The 14,649-nt window shown below is 33.1% G+C and overlaps 1 protein-coding gene across 1 annotated transcript in view; it reads right to left on the reverse strand.

Moving 5' to 3' along the window:
• Positions 1-603: 603 nt before the first annotated feature.
• Positions 604-14,649, reverse strand: part of LOC111087140 — a 36,619-nt gene continuing 22,573 nt past the window's right edge. Inside the window, exon 2 of the mRNA XM_022392745.1 lies at positions 604-1,350. Coding sequence (XP_022248453.1) covers positions 874-1,350 — 477 coding nt within the window. The 3' untranslated portion in view covers positions 604-873. The remainder of the gene's footprint in view (positions 1,351-14,649) is intronic.

Genomic DNA, 14,649 nt, shown 5'->3' on the forward strand with positions numbered 1-14,649 from the left:
TTAGCAAATCAAACATAACATATTAATTGTCAACTACAAAATTCTCAGGAAATATTCTAGAACGGAAACAAAATTATGACTCAGGAAACTTTTATATGGACATAAACCACCACGACAGATGTTTCCTAGGTTTTTATATTTTTTCAGTTATAAAAGCTTAATTGAGTAGTCTCGAAAGTCATGTTTTACGATGTCACCTTTATGGAATTTTGTCAGAGCAGAGAAGTGAACTTATTTACATATTGAATTGATTCAGGAAACATAAAACAAAAATATATTGTTCGTAATTTGTAATGACCACTTATATAGAAGTGTAAAACGTACCGAAGTTCTCAATATTTTTTTGTTTCATTCTGTTAACCAACTTTATATAAAAATTTACTCTAAACAGCTATACGCGTTTTTTCAATATGCCAAGCGTATTGTTTAAGGAAACTTCAATACATTAAAGTTGTAGAGAAGTTTATGTATGCATGTATAACATTACCCAGTAATAACATGTATTTAATTACAACAGTAGGTGCTCATTAAGGAATTATTGAATAGTTAACATGACCAGGAGAAAGGTATCTTAAATGCTTTATTTCATACAGCTGTATTATTTCTTATGCACAAGTCAAAATAAGGATTGGATTGTTGTCAAGTGCAAATCTACAAATGGGCTGTTTGTGTTCTGCCCAACACCTGCTTCGTAAACTTGCAGCGTTACTGCTGAACTACTGGGGAGCCCAAATTAGAAACGGAAAACTACTCCATGCACAACTGCATCTGAGTAACTTTAGTTAGGACTAGAAGCTTGAATTCATTGTTGTTGCTTTTTTACATTTGCTAACTTAACAAGTTTTGTAAAAACTTGGAAAAGCCTATTCTTGTTCATACAAATATTTCATGGTCCGAATCTGAATGAGACTCTTGTACATAAATTCCAGAGTCAGAGGACAAAAATGAGTTGTCACGATAATATAGAATACGGTGAGACTTCGCTCGACGTCTAGTATATTGTGGCGTCATCTTTTGGCTTGGGCAATAACGAGCATAATCGTTATTGTTAGTGGGTGCTTGATGGAGAGATGATTCTACGATACTTTTGTCACGGGGTTGAAGTGGTCGAAAACGATGAATTTTCGGTTCACAATGACTAGAAGAAGATGATAATGTAGACGATGGCGACGTTGTGGTTGTTTGATTGTCTGCATCAGACAATGATTCTAAACTTGGGCAACAATCAATGTCGTCGTCATCGCTGGTTTCTTCCTCAACCTCTTGCTGCCGGTCCCTTAATTCAGCAATTGTGTCGTACAAGGATAGCAATTTCCGGAAAAGATCGTTGTCCAAATCAATCAGCATTCCCTGCAAAATTATGAAATGTTTTATATTATGAAGCAATTTCTAGAATGCAGCACAAACGTTTAAATATTGCTACCAAAATCTGAAGAATAAAAATTACAGATTTCCAATAGAAGTGAATGGAATTTAATCCTAGTACACTATTAATATTTAAGTTATTTTAACACCCAGTTTGCGAGAAATGAGACCGAATTTGTGCGATTGGGTTGAGTAAAGGGATGTGACAGTTTCCAGTATTCAAGTTAAAATCAAACAAGTACTCAAATAAAAGGATCGATTTGTTAACATAAAAAAAATCACACTTGACTGCCAAAAGAACTCACTTCTCAATAGCATTTAGACATGAAGATGCAGAATGTAGGTGTTTCTCTTGAATAAAGTAGTAGAAGTGTTCATGTTCAAGCACGTATTGTACCTAGCCACCGTACACCAGAAAGTTTGGTTGAGTTGTCCTTGGCCATCGCTATCAACAAAACTCGCGAAAACGGTTTTATAGAAAAAAAGCGAAATAACTAGATCTTGTATTTCCAAATATATATGGTCACTGCCTTGTTTTGTGTGGGATTGGGGTATGAGTTTTACTCCTTCATAGCCATGAATTAGTGCGAATTCGGCCATCCTGGTGGGCAAGTCAGATTTTATTTATCGCAAGGAGCTCAAATTTCGATTAAAAAAAAAAAGGACAGAGAGTAGTACCGGAAAGCTTTATTTGGGAATCAGTTTCACCAAACATATATCCTTGACTCGAATACTTTATGTCAAGTTGTTCTTGAATCATCTCAAATAGAATAGAATGTAAATTAAATCTAATATTACAGTAATGAGTGAGTTGTTTTAATTTGTTTCTGAGTTATTTCAAAATAGGAAAAAGAAAACTAAGCCTCTTACTACAATAATCAAAGCTTGGCCCAGTGGTTAGCGAGCCAGGCTATGAATCTACAGGTTCATTGTGGGCATCTAGAGACGGAAAAGAAAAATCGTGATTAGCATTTGAAACTGTGGGTGCCTTATAAGAATGATGGTAAAATCCCATTATTCGGTCACACAAGTGTAGCCCCAAGAGTTGGCGGTGGATGTTGTAGACTAGCTTAGCAGCCTTCCCTATAGTCCATGAGCTCAAAATTTGAGATGGCTAGCACATATTCTCTTGAGTAGCTTTGCGCGAATATTCGAAAGTAACCAATCTGAAAAAGTATTACAGTAATGTTTTTTCGTAAGTTCTCTCTGAATCATTTGGAATAGAAGATAATGAAAATAAATCTTAGTAGTACACAGATAATATTTGAGTTTTCTTAGGTTATTTGTGAGTCATTTCAAAAAGAAGAGAATGAAAAGTGAACCTAGTATCACAGTGCTATAAGACATTTTAAAAAGTTTGTGACCGAATTCGAAGAGAAAAAAAGCAAAACTTAGCCTTATATCTCAGTAATGTTCAAGTTGTCTACAGAAGGTTTTGAGACGTTTTAACGAAAACAAACGATAGTCTAGTAAGTTAATGTATAGGTAACGAAAGTGATTTATGAACCGTTTTAAATAAAATAAAAAGTAAGCATATTTTCCCACTAATGTTCAGTATAGTTAGTACAAAAGCTGAAAGAAGAAGGTTATTTATAGTATTTTGCAGATTTGATATGCGGCATAAAGATCAACATACACTGTACATTTCTAAATAAACACATTTATTTCTCTAGCGACAAACTGTGGCCAGAAATAGGCTTAGATATGCATTTAGGAGCACAAGGAAAAAAAGAAAGGCTTATTTATAAAGATGGACTATAACTATGAACTGAAGCTGTTAAAAATAATTTCAAAATCAGTAGTCTTGAACTCTACACACTTTATGTGACGTTAAGGAATTGCAAAAATAAATCAGTACAACAATTGTCAACTAGTTCTAGCTAGATTAAAATGAGTTTATGTCATTAATTTTAAAGCACATTATTACTGACTGATACTTTATATTAGTTACATAGGATGGAACGTAAGAAGTGTAAGAAACTATAATGAATCCTTTTTTCTGCTCATATGTCATCTTTCAAGAGATGTTTAAAAGGAGTGTCACTGAAGTGATTGTGATGTTGAAGTCTAAGAAACAATATAAAATAACTGGACTGAAGTAGTTGAACAATCTCGGTAATTTACTGCTTTTATACATATTGTGGTAATTGGAGGGAATGCTTTCAATCACTTTCATACATACTGTGCTGACTGGAGAAACGCTTTCAATCACTTTCATACATACTGTGCTGACTGGAGAAACGCTTTCAATCACTTTCATACATACTGTACTGACTGGAGGAACGCTTTCAATCATTTTCACACATATTGTGCTGACTGGAGGAATGCTTTCAATCACTTTCACACATTCTGTGTTGACTGGAGGAATGCTTTCAATCACTTTCATACATATTGTGCTGACTGGAGGATTGCTTTCAATCACTTTCACACATTTTGTGTTGACTGGAGGAATGCTTTCAACCACTTTCACACATTCTGTGTTGACTGGAGGAATGCTTTCAATCACTTTCATACATATTGTGCTGACTGGAGGAACGCTTTCAATCACTTTCACACATTCTGTACTGACTGGAGGAGTGCTTTCATCCACTTTCACACATTCTGTGTTGACTGGAGGAATGCTTTCAATCACTTTCACACATTCTGTGTTGACTGGAGGAATGCTTTCAACCACTTTCATACATTCTGTGTTGACTGGAGGAATGCTTTCAACCACTTTCATACATACCTTGCTGGCTGAAGAAAATTCTTTCAATTACTTCAGAAGAAAAAAACAACAAATATGTGCATGTATCTTATTGTTGCAGGTGTTTATCAGGTATCTCATAGTCTTGTTTAGTTTCTATTTTCACATCCTCAACAACTTCAGACTTAAATATTTTGAGCTTCAAATTTAAGGATTGTTTAACACACTTATAAATTAGATAACTTCTGTTTTTTCAATATTTAAATACAGAGGTTGAATACGCTATATTAATACGATTTTGTAGCCTCAACACGTCGTTATAATCCATGACGCCACGTCAAGTTATGTTCTACTTGACTACGAAAGGCTGTGTTGTGAGAATTTCCCGTCCAAAACACATCACATCCTTGCAGGCTTTCCATATTGCATCTTCGGATGGAACAGGATGGATATGTGTTTTATTCTTCAGCTAATTGAGTAATGAGATGTTGTGGAAGCAGCTTACGTACACGTGACTTTTCCAGCCCGAGATTCATCTTGATTATGCTGCGTACTATTGAAAGGAACACATGAACGGCTTTTTACACTGACAGTTATGTTCGCGAGTTCTTATTTGTTACAAGATGCTACACTTTGCTTATCAAGGCTAGGGTACGACTTGTTGTAGATGTCTTTCTGGATGGTTCTAGCGCCCCAATCTGATAAATATTTCTTTTTTGTACAATACCATTAATTACAAATGATACCGCCGACTTGGACATTCGAGATCTTCAACATTAGCTCATTTATATAATCCGAGTGAGTGTAAGAATATTTTGCATCGGGAAAAGCTGTTACACGCCCTTTCCAAAAGTGATCAATTTTCAGTGGATCGACAAAAAGCCAAACAATCTCAAAATGTAGTTCTGATACATTCCGTTCCATGGCGACTTTACATTAGCTGGAGTTATCATGTGACTTGCTCACTTGCATATTCGAGATCTTTTCGATATGATGTACTCAACCCTCTATGTGTTGATATCTTATATATATATATTGGGAACTGCGGTGTCTTTCCGAGCGTTCGTCTGTCTCCCGTTTACGGCGGCCGCTTCCCACACTGCATTTGAAAAGCTGTGCACACAGATAAAGCTCAACATTCACTTTTGAAATGATGGAAGAACAGGCATGAATAATGTTGATGCCAAATTTTATTTCGCAAGCTGGATATTCTACACTAAATTGTTAGAAATAAATCACACTATCATTCACATTTCAAATGTGACATAACTTAAAGAATAAAAATATACATTTATGGTATGTTACTGTAGAGCGGCTCTTAGCATGACTGAAATGATCGCCATTTACTTTTCGCGGTGGGCGGATAAGTAGTTCAGAGCTTTGGCTCCGAGTGAAACCAAGAGTGCAACACAATTAACCATTTTAAAGTCCATGAACTAATTTAACTTGATAGATTAATTTTTACGTCACTGGGGACGGGTACTTCTGCTTTTACTAAATATATTTCTCTTCAAGTTACATCAGACTACCTTTCCTGATTTGCATTTTGTTTTCCGGATTCATAATATCATCATTACTCTTATATATTATTTAGAGATTCACGGCTTTAAAAGACTCTTGACATTTAACCGAAAAATAATGTATTTTCTAATTTCTTATTTGTAGCTATATATTGAACATATTTTTTGATCAGTTGATGACAAGTTAATTAGCATACAGTAACATACCATCAAAAATATCTAAACTAACATATTTGATCGTTATTATTAAAGAGAACTTTGGATCCTTAGTTCATTTGTTTTACGAGCTAAAAATTAGAAACTTGATCATGTTTTAAAAAATAGAAGAATAATACGACCACCAGGGGTGTTCTGTCTCGTTACAACAACTCAACTTTTACATAAGCATTATATTAAAACTATAAAACCACTCTGGAGAAAATTTCGGTGTTTTGTTAAATATTATTAAATCATTAATTTTTATTCTTATTAATAAAATGTGTACTTTTTTGTTAGAGAAAATGAGATGGATTTTGACTTTATTCTGTTTCATTCATAGCCGTAGCATTACATGTTAACATGTTCGTTAAGCCTTTCTTTCGGTTTCGGATGGGTGCTCGTTCATTGCCCACGTTCCCATGCTTTCTCTGTCGTACGGTCAGTAACCCCTCTTCAGGTGGGCTTCATCTAACAAACAAGCAGCAGTTCATTATAATACCGTTCTACAGTTTACTTTTGTAACAAGGCTCGCATATGGAATGGATTTATGGTAAGCAATAGCTTTCATACGCTGTGGTTCATGAATAAGTCGTCAAACGAGGATCCTATTTTAGAAAATAGTATTGTTTTACTTCTCCTTAAGTTTAGTTATTTTATAATGCTTTCAAACATTATCAGTCTTAACATTATCTAGTTACAGGTTGATTATAAAGAAAACTACATTTTTATAATAATCATATCTTAAAATATACTTAAACTAGGGGATCTAAATATTATCATAGGTACACTAAAAATTATGAGTTATATTAAGAAAGGTTTAAACATGGTACAGGGTATTGCAAAAACTGTCACAGATTGTGTTCAAAATTATTTCTGGAATTCTCAGTTAACTTATCAAGCCTATTCCTTAACAAAGCTGCTGGAAACATCATACCTTCTAGACAAGTGTTCATTGATTCTCCCAATATATATTGCCGACTGACAATGATTTTATTCTCGTGATGTAAAAAGAGGTAAATAGAAGTAATATTAGTAAAGCGATTTAGACACGCGGGATCATATGATTTTAAACAGTGTGTACCATGTTCAAACTTTCTTCAATAGTCTCGGTTTTTAGAGGTGTGATCCCACAGACTTACCATTGGGGTGGGGAACTTCATGAATAGAACTTCTGGTGAAAAATTGTTCACCTAGGAAAAGTATTTCTTTACAGTTTAATACATTTAAGTTTGCCCAGTTTGCCCCTGAAGAAGAAAGGTCCATCTTTCGAAAGCGCTCAGGTTGTAGGGTTTTTATTCATTTCTATCAAGATCTCTTGAACTTACGTGTTTTTCTAACATCATGAATACATTTAAGTATGATGTTTTACTGTTTTATTTCCAATATCCTAATAGTTGAATTAATGTGAAATGCACAGTGTAAAAAAAATAAGAACACTTCCTATCTATTTTCTTTTGCTAAGCGGTTAAACATCATATTAAGCCATTAAAGTTAAAAAAATATTCATCCTTGGTTTCAAATCTGACTTCAGTTGTAACCGATGACTGCCTAAGGGTTATTCTAAACCTGAAATACACCTCAAGAGGAAGACGACAAGGTTAGAGAGCAAAGAATCAGACGTAGCCGACCATAATTAATGAATTGTGACCAAAGGCTTGGCAATCAGTAAGTAACATTGTTGTCTCTATGACTTTTCTTAACCGAATAGCGGAGTAGACCGTCACTTTTATAACGCACTCACAGCCGAGCCACTAGACTACGCCCAGCGTTTATAGAAAAACAAGCCAATGAAAATAATTAATGAATTATTGTTTTGACTTCAAAGATGTTATTTAAAATGGTTCAACTATAGCTATACACTTTCTAGTTAAAGCATAACTTCAACTTCCATTGTATAGCAAGCTTTTCTTGAGAAAATAAGGTTTTAATTTTCAAGTTCTTCTAAGACTTTACCATTACTGAAAAATAGATAACTTGTACAAGAGTTTATAAACATTTGAGGTTTATCAGAGCATAACAAATAGTTTACTGGCTGATTTTATTTTTATTGAACAAGTAATTAAACATGGCGCTTCTTTATTTCAAAATATCCGTAAATTTACTCGCAAAGTACTGTTCAACATTATAAACCTAAAACCCCGTACGTGTAAGTCTACAATATTTATTACAAACACTCGACTGTTTAAGTTTCATGCGAGTGTTATGGTTTAGATAGTTAAAGTATAGCGTGAGTGTTAAATTGAGCTATTTTGAGAAGCGATAGTTTATCCAGGTTTGTCTGTGTACGAATCACACGTTGCGTTGCATAGTTCAGTTCTTGTGAATTGGCGCATGAATAATTGCATCATGTTACTAGAAACTTCTAAGTTTTCTCGTTCTTTGAATTGAGTACTGTTGCATCTTAATATCTCGTAGTGTATAGAACGTTCGAAGCTATAAATAGTGTAGTTTGTTTATTGTTGAAATTTATCACCAACAAGTTACAGACACCTACTGTAAAGAATCCCGCCCATTCATACATATACAATTTTACAATTTTTAAGAGGACTATACTATTACATCAAATAATTAAGAGTTAAAACTTAAATATCACTGCTTTTATAAGGCTTCAATTTTATTATTTTATTTTTCAGAATCCAAATGCGAGTTATTTTCTCACCATTTAGACTTGAATAGTTGAAAGAATGCTTATAATTCTTAACGCCTTCTTTCGCTCAGAGATAAGCCTGAGGGCTTATAACGCAAATCGGCTTCGATACTAGCAGTTGGCATAGCACTGATATCTGTTTATAGGCAAATAATATTATTGACAGGAAGTATTAATATCATGTACCTGCTCCTAAAAGTGTTTATTTTTTTTTAAATAACGTTAATAATTACCTCTTGATTGATAGATCAACGTGAGAAGAACATATCTTGATGCTAGTTCGTAATTTGAATATGTACTAGCAAAAGTGTTGTGCTGTCGAATCTTCTATAAAAAAATACCTCTTAGCAGCTCCTTTAGATCAAAATATTAAATCTAATAATAAACTGAAGGTCATAAAACTTAGAAACCATGTTTCATTTAACTTTTCTAACAATATTTACAAAATAAAGTAAAAAGGACAAATTATTTCGAAAGTTTGTAGTTCTGGTGTCTTCTTTTTTACTTATCGATTTTTTAATTAAAAATATAATGATAGATATTACCTTGTCATAGCTTTCTAAAGCCTTTTAAAATAAATGTATATCTATGGTATACCTCTAACTTGTTTTACCTATTATGACGTAGTATGGTGATCACATTAAGAGTAAGAAGATTCGTCTGTGTTTGTATTCTTGGATAACTCATCATTAGAGCACTGAGACAAAGGTCCTGGGTCCAACTCCAGGTCCGTTATTGGCTTTTTCACTTAAAATTGACTATTATATTTTCATAATCATAAGGCCTATAAGCATGAAAGACACATTTAGCAATAAAAGTAAAATATACAAAAAGGAAATGGGCTTTTTAATATTATCAATTTGTTCAAAATTTGTCCAATTGATTGTTAAAATTATGATAAAAAGTATTTCAGTTTGGTTTTGGTGCTTCATGACGAGTAATTTCAAAACATGCATATTTTACAAATGCTTCAATTATCGTAAAATTGGATATTATCGTTTTCTAACATTTATATTTTACGCTGTTGAGCTTCAATTATTGCAATATTTGCTACATACTATTATCAAACATTTATATTTCACAATATACTGTTTCAATTATTGCAATATTAACTACACACCATTATCTAAAATTCATATTTTATACTATAATGTTTCAATTGTTAAAATACACTGAAACTTTAATAATCGTTCAAGTGCATCATTTATTTTAATTAATTTAAAGTTTTGCACTTACAGAGTTCTGCGTTCTCTGTTTTTATAACAATCTAACATTATATGAAACAATGAACAAGGTTTATATCGTGAAGCGCTAAACCTAGGATCAGGATTTACATATTCTGTAAACTTTAAAAATTCGAAAGAAAGTAACCGTAAAATATCACGAAACGTCCAACTGACCACAGGATTTGTATACTCTATAAACTTTATAGATTTGAAACCGGGCAACAGTAAAATATCACGAAACGTCCAACTGACCACAGGATTTGTGTACTCTATAAACTTTATAGATTTGAAACCGGGCAACAGTAAAATATCACGAAACGTCCAACTGACGCACAGGATTTGTGTACTCTATAAACTTTATAGATTTGAAACCGGGCAACAGTAAAATATCACGAAACGTCCAATGTAAATTAGTATGTCCTATATGATATTACGCTTAATAAAACTTTGTCACAATTTCTGAACAGCATAAAGATGAAACGCAATATGAAACTACATTTGATATATTCCTTGAAAGTTGCCAGGCAAACAATTCTTAATGATAAGAATTATCATCTAAAGAAATGCTGATTAGATTATACAAAATATTGTGACAAAACTTCCTGTCGTTTTGTACAATAGTACAAAAACAAGACGAGAGCTACATTTAATACTGATCCTGAAGGAACTGCAATCTTAAAATATTATCAAGGTTTTAAGAATTAGGCATGTACGATTTTGACGAGTCTGCGCAAATAAACGATAACTACAATAAACTATTGGATCTAAATTATATACAATCTACAAGTAACCTCACTATGCGATGCATAAACAGAAAGGGTTTATCAAACAGGCTAATGTAATTAAAAACGTCACCCATATATATATAGGTGGCGCCATGTCAACAAATGTTAACTCTTTGTACAGCAGGATTGATTACAACACGTATAAAGCTCTTCTGCACACACAAGCACGTTGTTTTGTTAGACAACAGGAAAACATTGACAAATATGTTCATGTATAACTTAAATGGATCAAGTAAATGACTTACACGTCATAGACCAGCATATAGACGTGCTACAGATAGCTCTAAAGTTAATAAATTTATCTGCGTTACATTAACCAGTTATCTGTCCATTACATAATATTCATGTAACAACTGTGACGATGTAAAATATGGTTATTAATTCTTAGAATTTTTTGCTGTGAAAAAGTTGTTTTGTATGCAGTTAAGCGAAATGCTACACGATGTACCTATCTGTGCTGTGCCAATCAGGGGTATCGAAACCCGGTTTTTAGCTTTATAAGTCTTCAGACTTACCACTAGGCCACAGGGGGTATTGTGAAAGGAATTTTTTTGTTCACTTAAGCTGAGTTGATATTCAAGAAAATTACAGAACCTTGTTTACATAGTTGATAGATGGAAAAAAATGTTTTTAGGCCTCATTTTAATGGTTAATCAATTTATTTATAATTAGATTACGAGGAAATGCTTCACTTAAAACTCTACGGTTACTTAACACTGTATTATCAACATGTTAACAAGGACCCACAAAATATTTGCGGTCACATTAGTATCTTTATTGCAACAGCAGTTATTTGAATACAGGATTTCTAGAATAATACAAAGAATTATAATCGCAGACACCAAAATCTACAAGTCCTCTTGTCTTAGGCCTAGCGTTAGTTAAGCCTTTATTAAGTACGGCCTATATTCGATAAAGAGATAAACTAACACTAACTTTTGTACATTTCTTGCTTTAGTTGAGTTCGAGTTAAAACTTTAACGTACTTATTACTATAATAAATAAACTTATTATGTTATTCTACGACCTAACTTAAACCTTTTTAAGAATTCTTAATATTTTGTTATACAAAATATCTACTGAAATACATTTACATCTGCCTTTTGTTTACATTCTTCAAATGAAGTGCACGCGCATGCACATTTAGATAGTAAGATTCGAAGGACAGAAAAAAAAAACTGAGTAGTATTATAATAGGTGAAAAGCAAGTCCATCTCACTTCGCCATTATATTGCAATCTTTTCTTATACTGAAACATTTCCCGCGAATTGTAAAACAATATGTGTTACTGTAGATTCTGCAGTGAAAGAAAATTGGTATAAATATTTTCGAGGTCAGTGAAACTTTCTTTAGCGAAGTTCTTAGGTTACGTTAGTATATTCACAGGCATTACATTTAACCCTACCATTAAACGTTAGTATAATCACAGGCATTATATCTAGCCCTATCATTAAGAAAAGTCGGGTTCTTTAGAAAAATAAAAATACAAAACTCAAGGACGTAAGAATTATATTAGTGTACGATAAGCACGATACTCGCCCATCTTTATGATAATAACTAGCAAAATAAAGTCATTTTAACTGTTTACGTATTACATGGACATAATACAGAAGATTCTCAATTAAAATTAACTTTGAATATTTTGACAACTTCTATATAAATATTCAAGCTATCCAATACTAAGCGAATTTGTCATCAAATAATCATTATATCATTATAATTAATAATTAAATGTTAATCTCATAATTAAGTGTCAATCCTCGCGTAACTATATACAGATATCAGGGGATCAGTTGAAAGATTTTTAACTTGGTTGTTTGTTCCTGAATTCCTTAGGAATTTTTCGCGCATAGCTATACAAAGTATAACCTGTGCATGCCCGTCCTAATTCTGAAGTGATAGACGAAAGAGAAAGCAGCTAGTCAACAGCACTCACCGTCACTCTGGTCTGAGTGAATAATGGGAGCTAACCGTCACCCTTATAGCTCACTCATGGCCCCAAAGTGAGAACATAAGAACAGTATTTTTAATTAGCTATACCCATTATTTTTACTTTTTTCTAACTAGGTAGCTTACTTTGAACCAAAATTAGTATTAATTGCTTGCACGTAATTTTAACACAGTCTGAACAATTACAAAACAATTGCCACAAAATTCTCAAAGTTTAGGTTTCTATATCAACAGCAACAATTTCAAATACCATCAATATATATATATATATATATATATATATTACCTTTTCGACAACATCCTGATGATCTCATATCAGAGACGTGAATTTCAAAATCAACTGAGTTTTTCAACAAAAGTCTTACCGTTCAAAACACGTATCGACAGCCATAATCTCCAAATGTGTTTCAAGTCACTGATTTGACAGATCTGAACTCCCAAAACCAGATCGATATACTTGTCATTCCAAAGCTTCTCTATTTCCCATATCGATAAACATAAACTTCTAACTCGTGTAAAGTATTGCTACAGAAAAAAAGCGACACAAAAGCAGATATTTATTTCAATGTTTTCTTTAAAAAAGTTAATATATGTTCAATCCTACTATTCGTTGGCTAAAATAGTAGCCCAGGAGTTGACTGTGGGCGCTGCCGGCCAATTGCTCTACCTCTGGTTGACAGTTCCAAATTAGGGACGGTAGTAGACAGCCTTAGTAGCTTTACTATAAACGATTCATAAAATACAAACGTTTTCTAAATTGTCATGAAAGGGCTTTAAGGTGTAAATAAACACACAACCCTTGACATATAAAAAGTATTACAACAGAAGTTATAACAAATTGATACTATATATACACATATTCCTACACATCAAAGGGCGGAAACAGGGAACAGGAAAAGACAACTTTAGGTCTGAAAAGTGATACAGGACGAATGAGAGGATAACACACACGTGGAAGGTGACAAAAAGGTACTTGAAAGGTTACAACATCACATTCTGTTGTGCCAAAAAAGCCACATTTCTCCAATCTAAGTGTGAACCTTGAAAAAATGACAATCTGGTAATTAGGTATGTTAAACAACGTGGAAAATGTATATTTCTTGATAAATATTTATGTATAATCCCTAAGAACTTGTTAACCAATGATTTACTGCAAGATATCATATGCGTGAAAATAACTATTCCTAAATAATGTACAAGTAGAGCCATGAAATTCCTTTCTACAGAGTTTCAATGAATCGAGTCCTACATAAAAATACGTCATCCGTTAAATAATAATAATAAAACAAATATTTTCCTAACTACAGTGTCGTTTTCAACACTATTTGTTGTGACAGACTTTTTATTGTAGTCTGAGAAACAGGGAAAAAGTAACTTAACAATATTCTATATAGTTCTACACAGCGTACGGTCACCTCCACTGGAATATAAATTCTGGGACACCATTTAATGTAACCATTAGATGAATAGATAATATAAAGTTATCAGTTGATAAGTAATATCTTTATAGAATTAGTTAGGGAAAACCGGTTTAGATTCATTTTTCTACATTGGAATAGTGTAAGGTTTTAGTTATTCTTGGTCTTACTTTGTACAACTACTGCACTAGAAAACTAAGGTTGGTAAACTATCTATATTGTTCCCAGTGCAATATCTTGAGCAAGTGGTTTCCAGTAGTTGTCCATTGATAACTTCCATTTGTTTTTATGTTATCATCGTATTGTATTGTTACAACAGCGAAAGTCACGAGACGCTGGTAACACGTCATGAGATTCTCGAAGGATCGTGACTTTTCCTGGCAACTCTAGTCATTTCTAGGCGCCATCTATTTTAGTATATAAGCCCGGCAAATAAAGCGGAGATAATAAATTGCAGATAGGGAAATAGAGACAGATAATCGAGTCAAGTCGGAAGAAAAGTGCGTGAATAGTTGTGAATTATAACGTGTGTTTAACTCAAAATGACTGTGGAAATTAAGTGTATTGCAAAATTGTATTGAGAAAGAATAAAATAGTTTTATTTAAGAAAGGACTTGTATCGCTGATGTTCTTCGGAAAGAATTCTTACGGGAAATTAACAAACGAGCAGATACACAACAGTATTTTATTACTTCTTAAAAGTTACATTACGCTCAGTCAAATTACGTTCGACACTAGTGTTCTTGGGCATAACAAAAGCTGAATAACAGATCAAATATTCGAGCTTATAATAATCTGGTTTGATTTACATGCTACTGTAGTTTAGCAACGACTAAAGCATGAGCTCTCCTCCC

This window comes from Limulus polyphemus, unplaced genomic scaffold (assembly GCF_000517525.1).
Source record: "Limulus polyphemus unplaced genomic scaffold, Limulus_polyphemus-2.1.2 Scaffold1787, whole genome shotgun sequence".
Classification (NCBI taxonomy): Eukaryota; Metazoa; Arthropoda; class Merostomata; order Xiphosura; family Limulidae; genus Limulus; species Limulus polyphemus.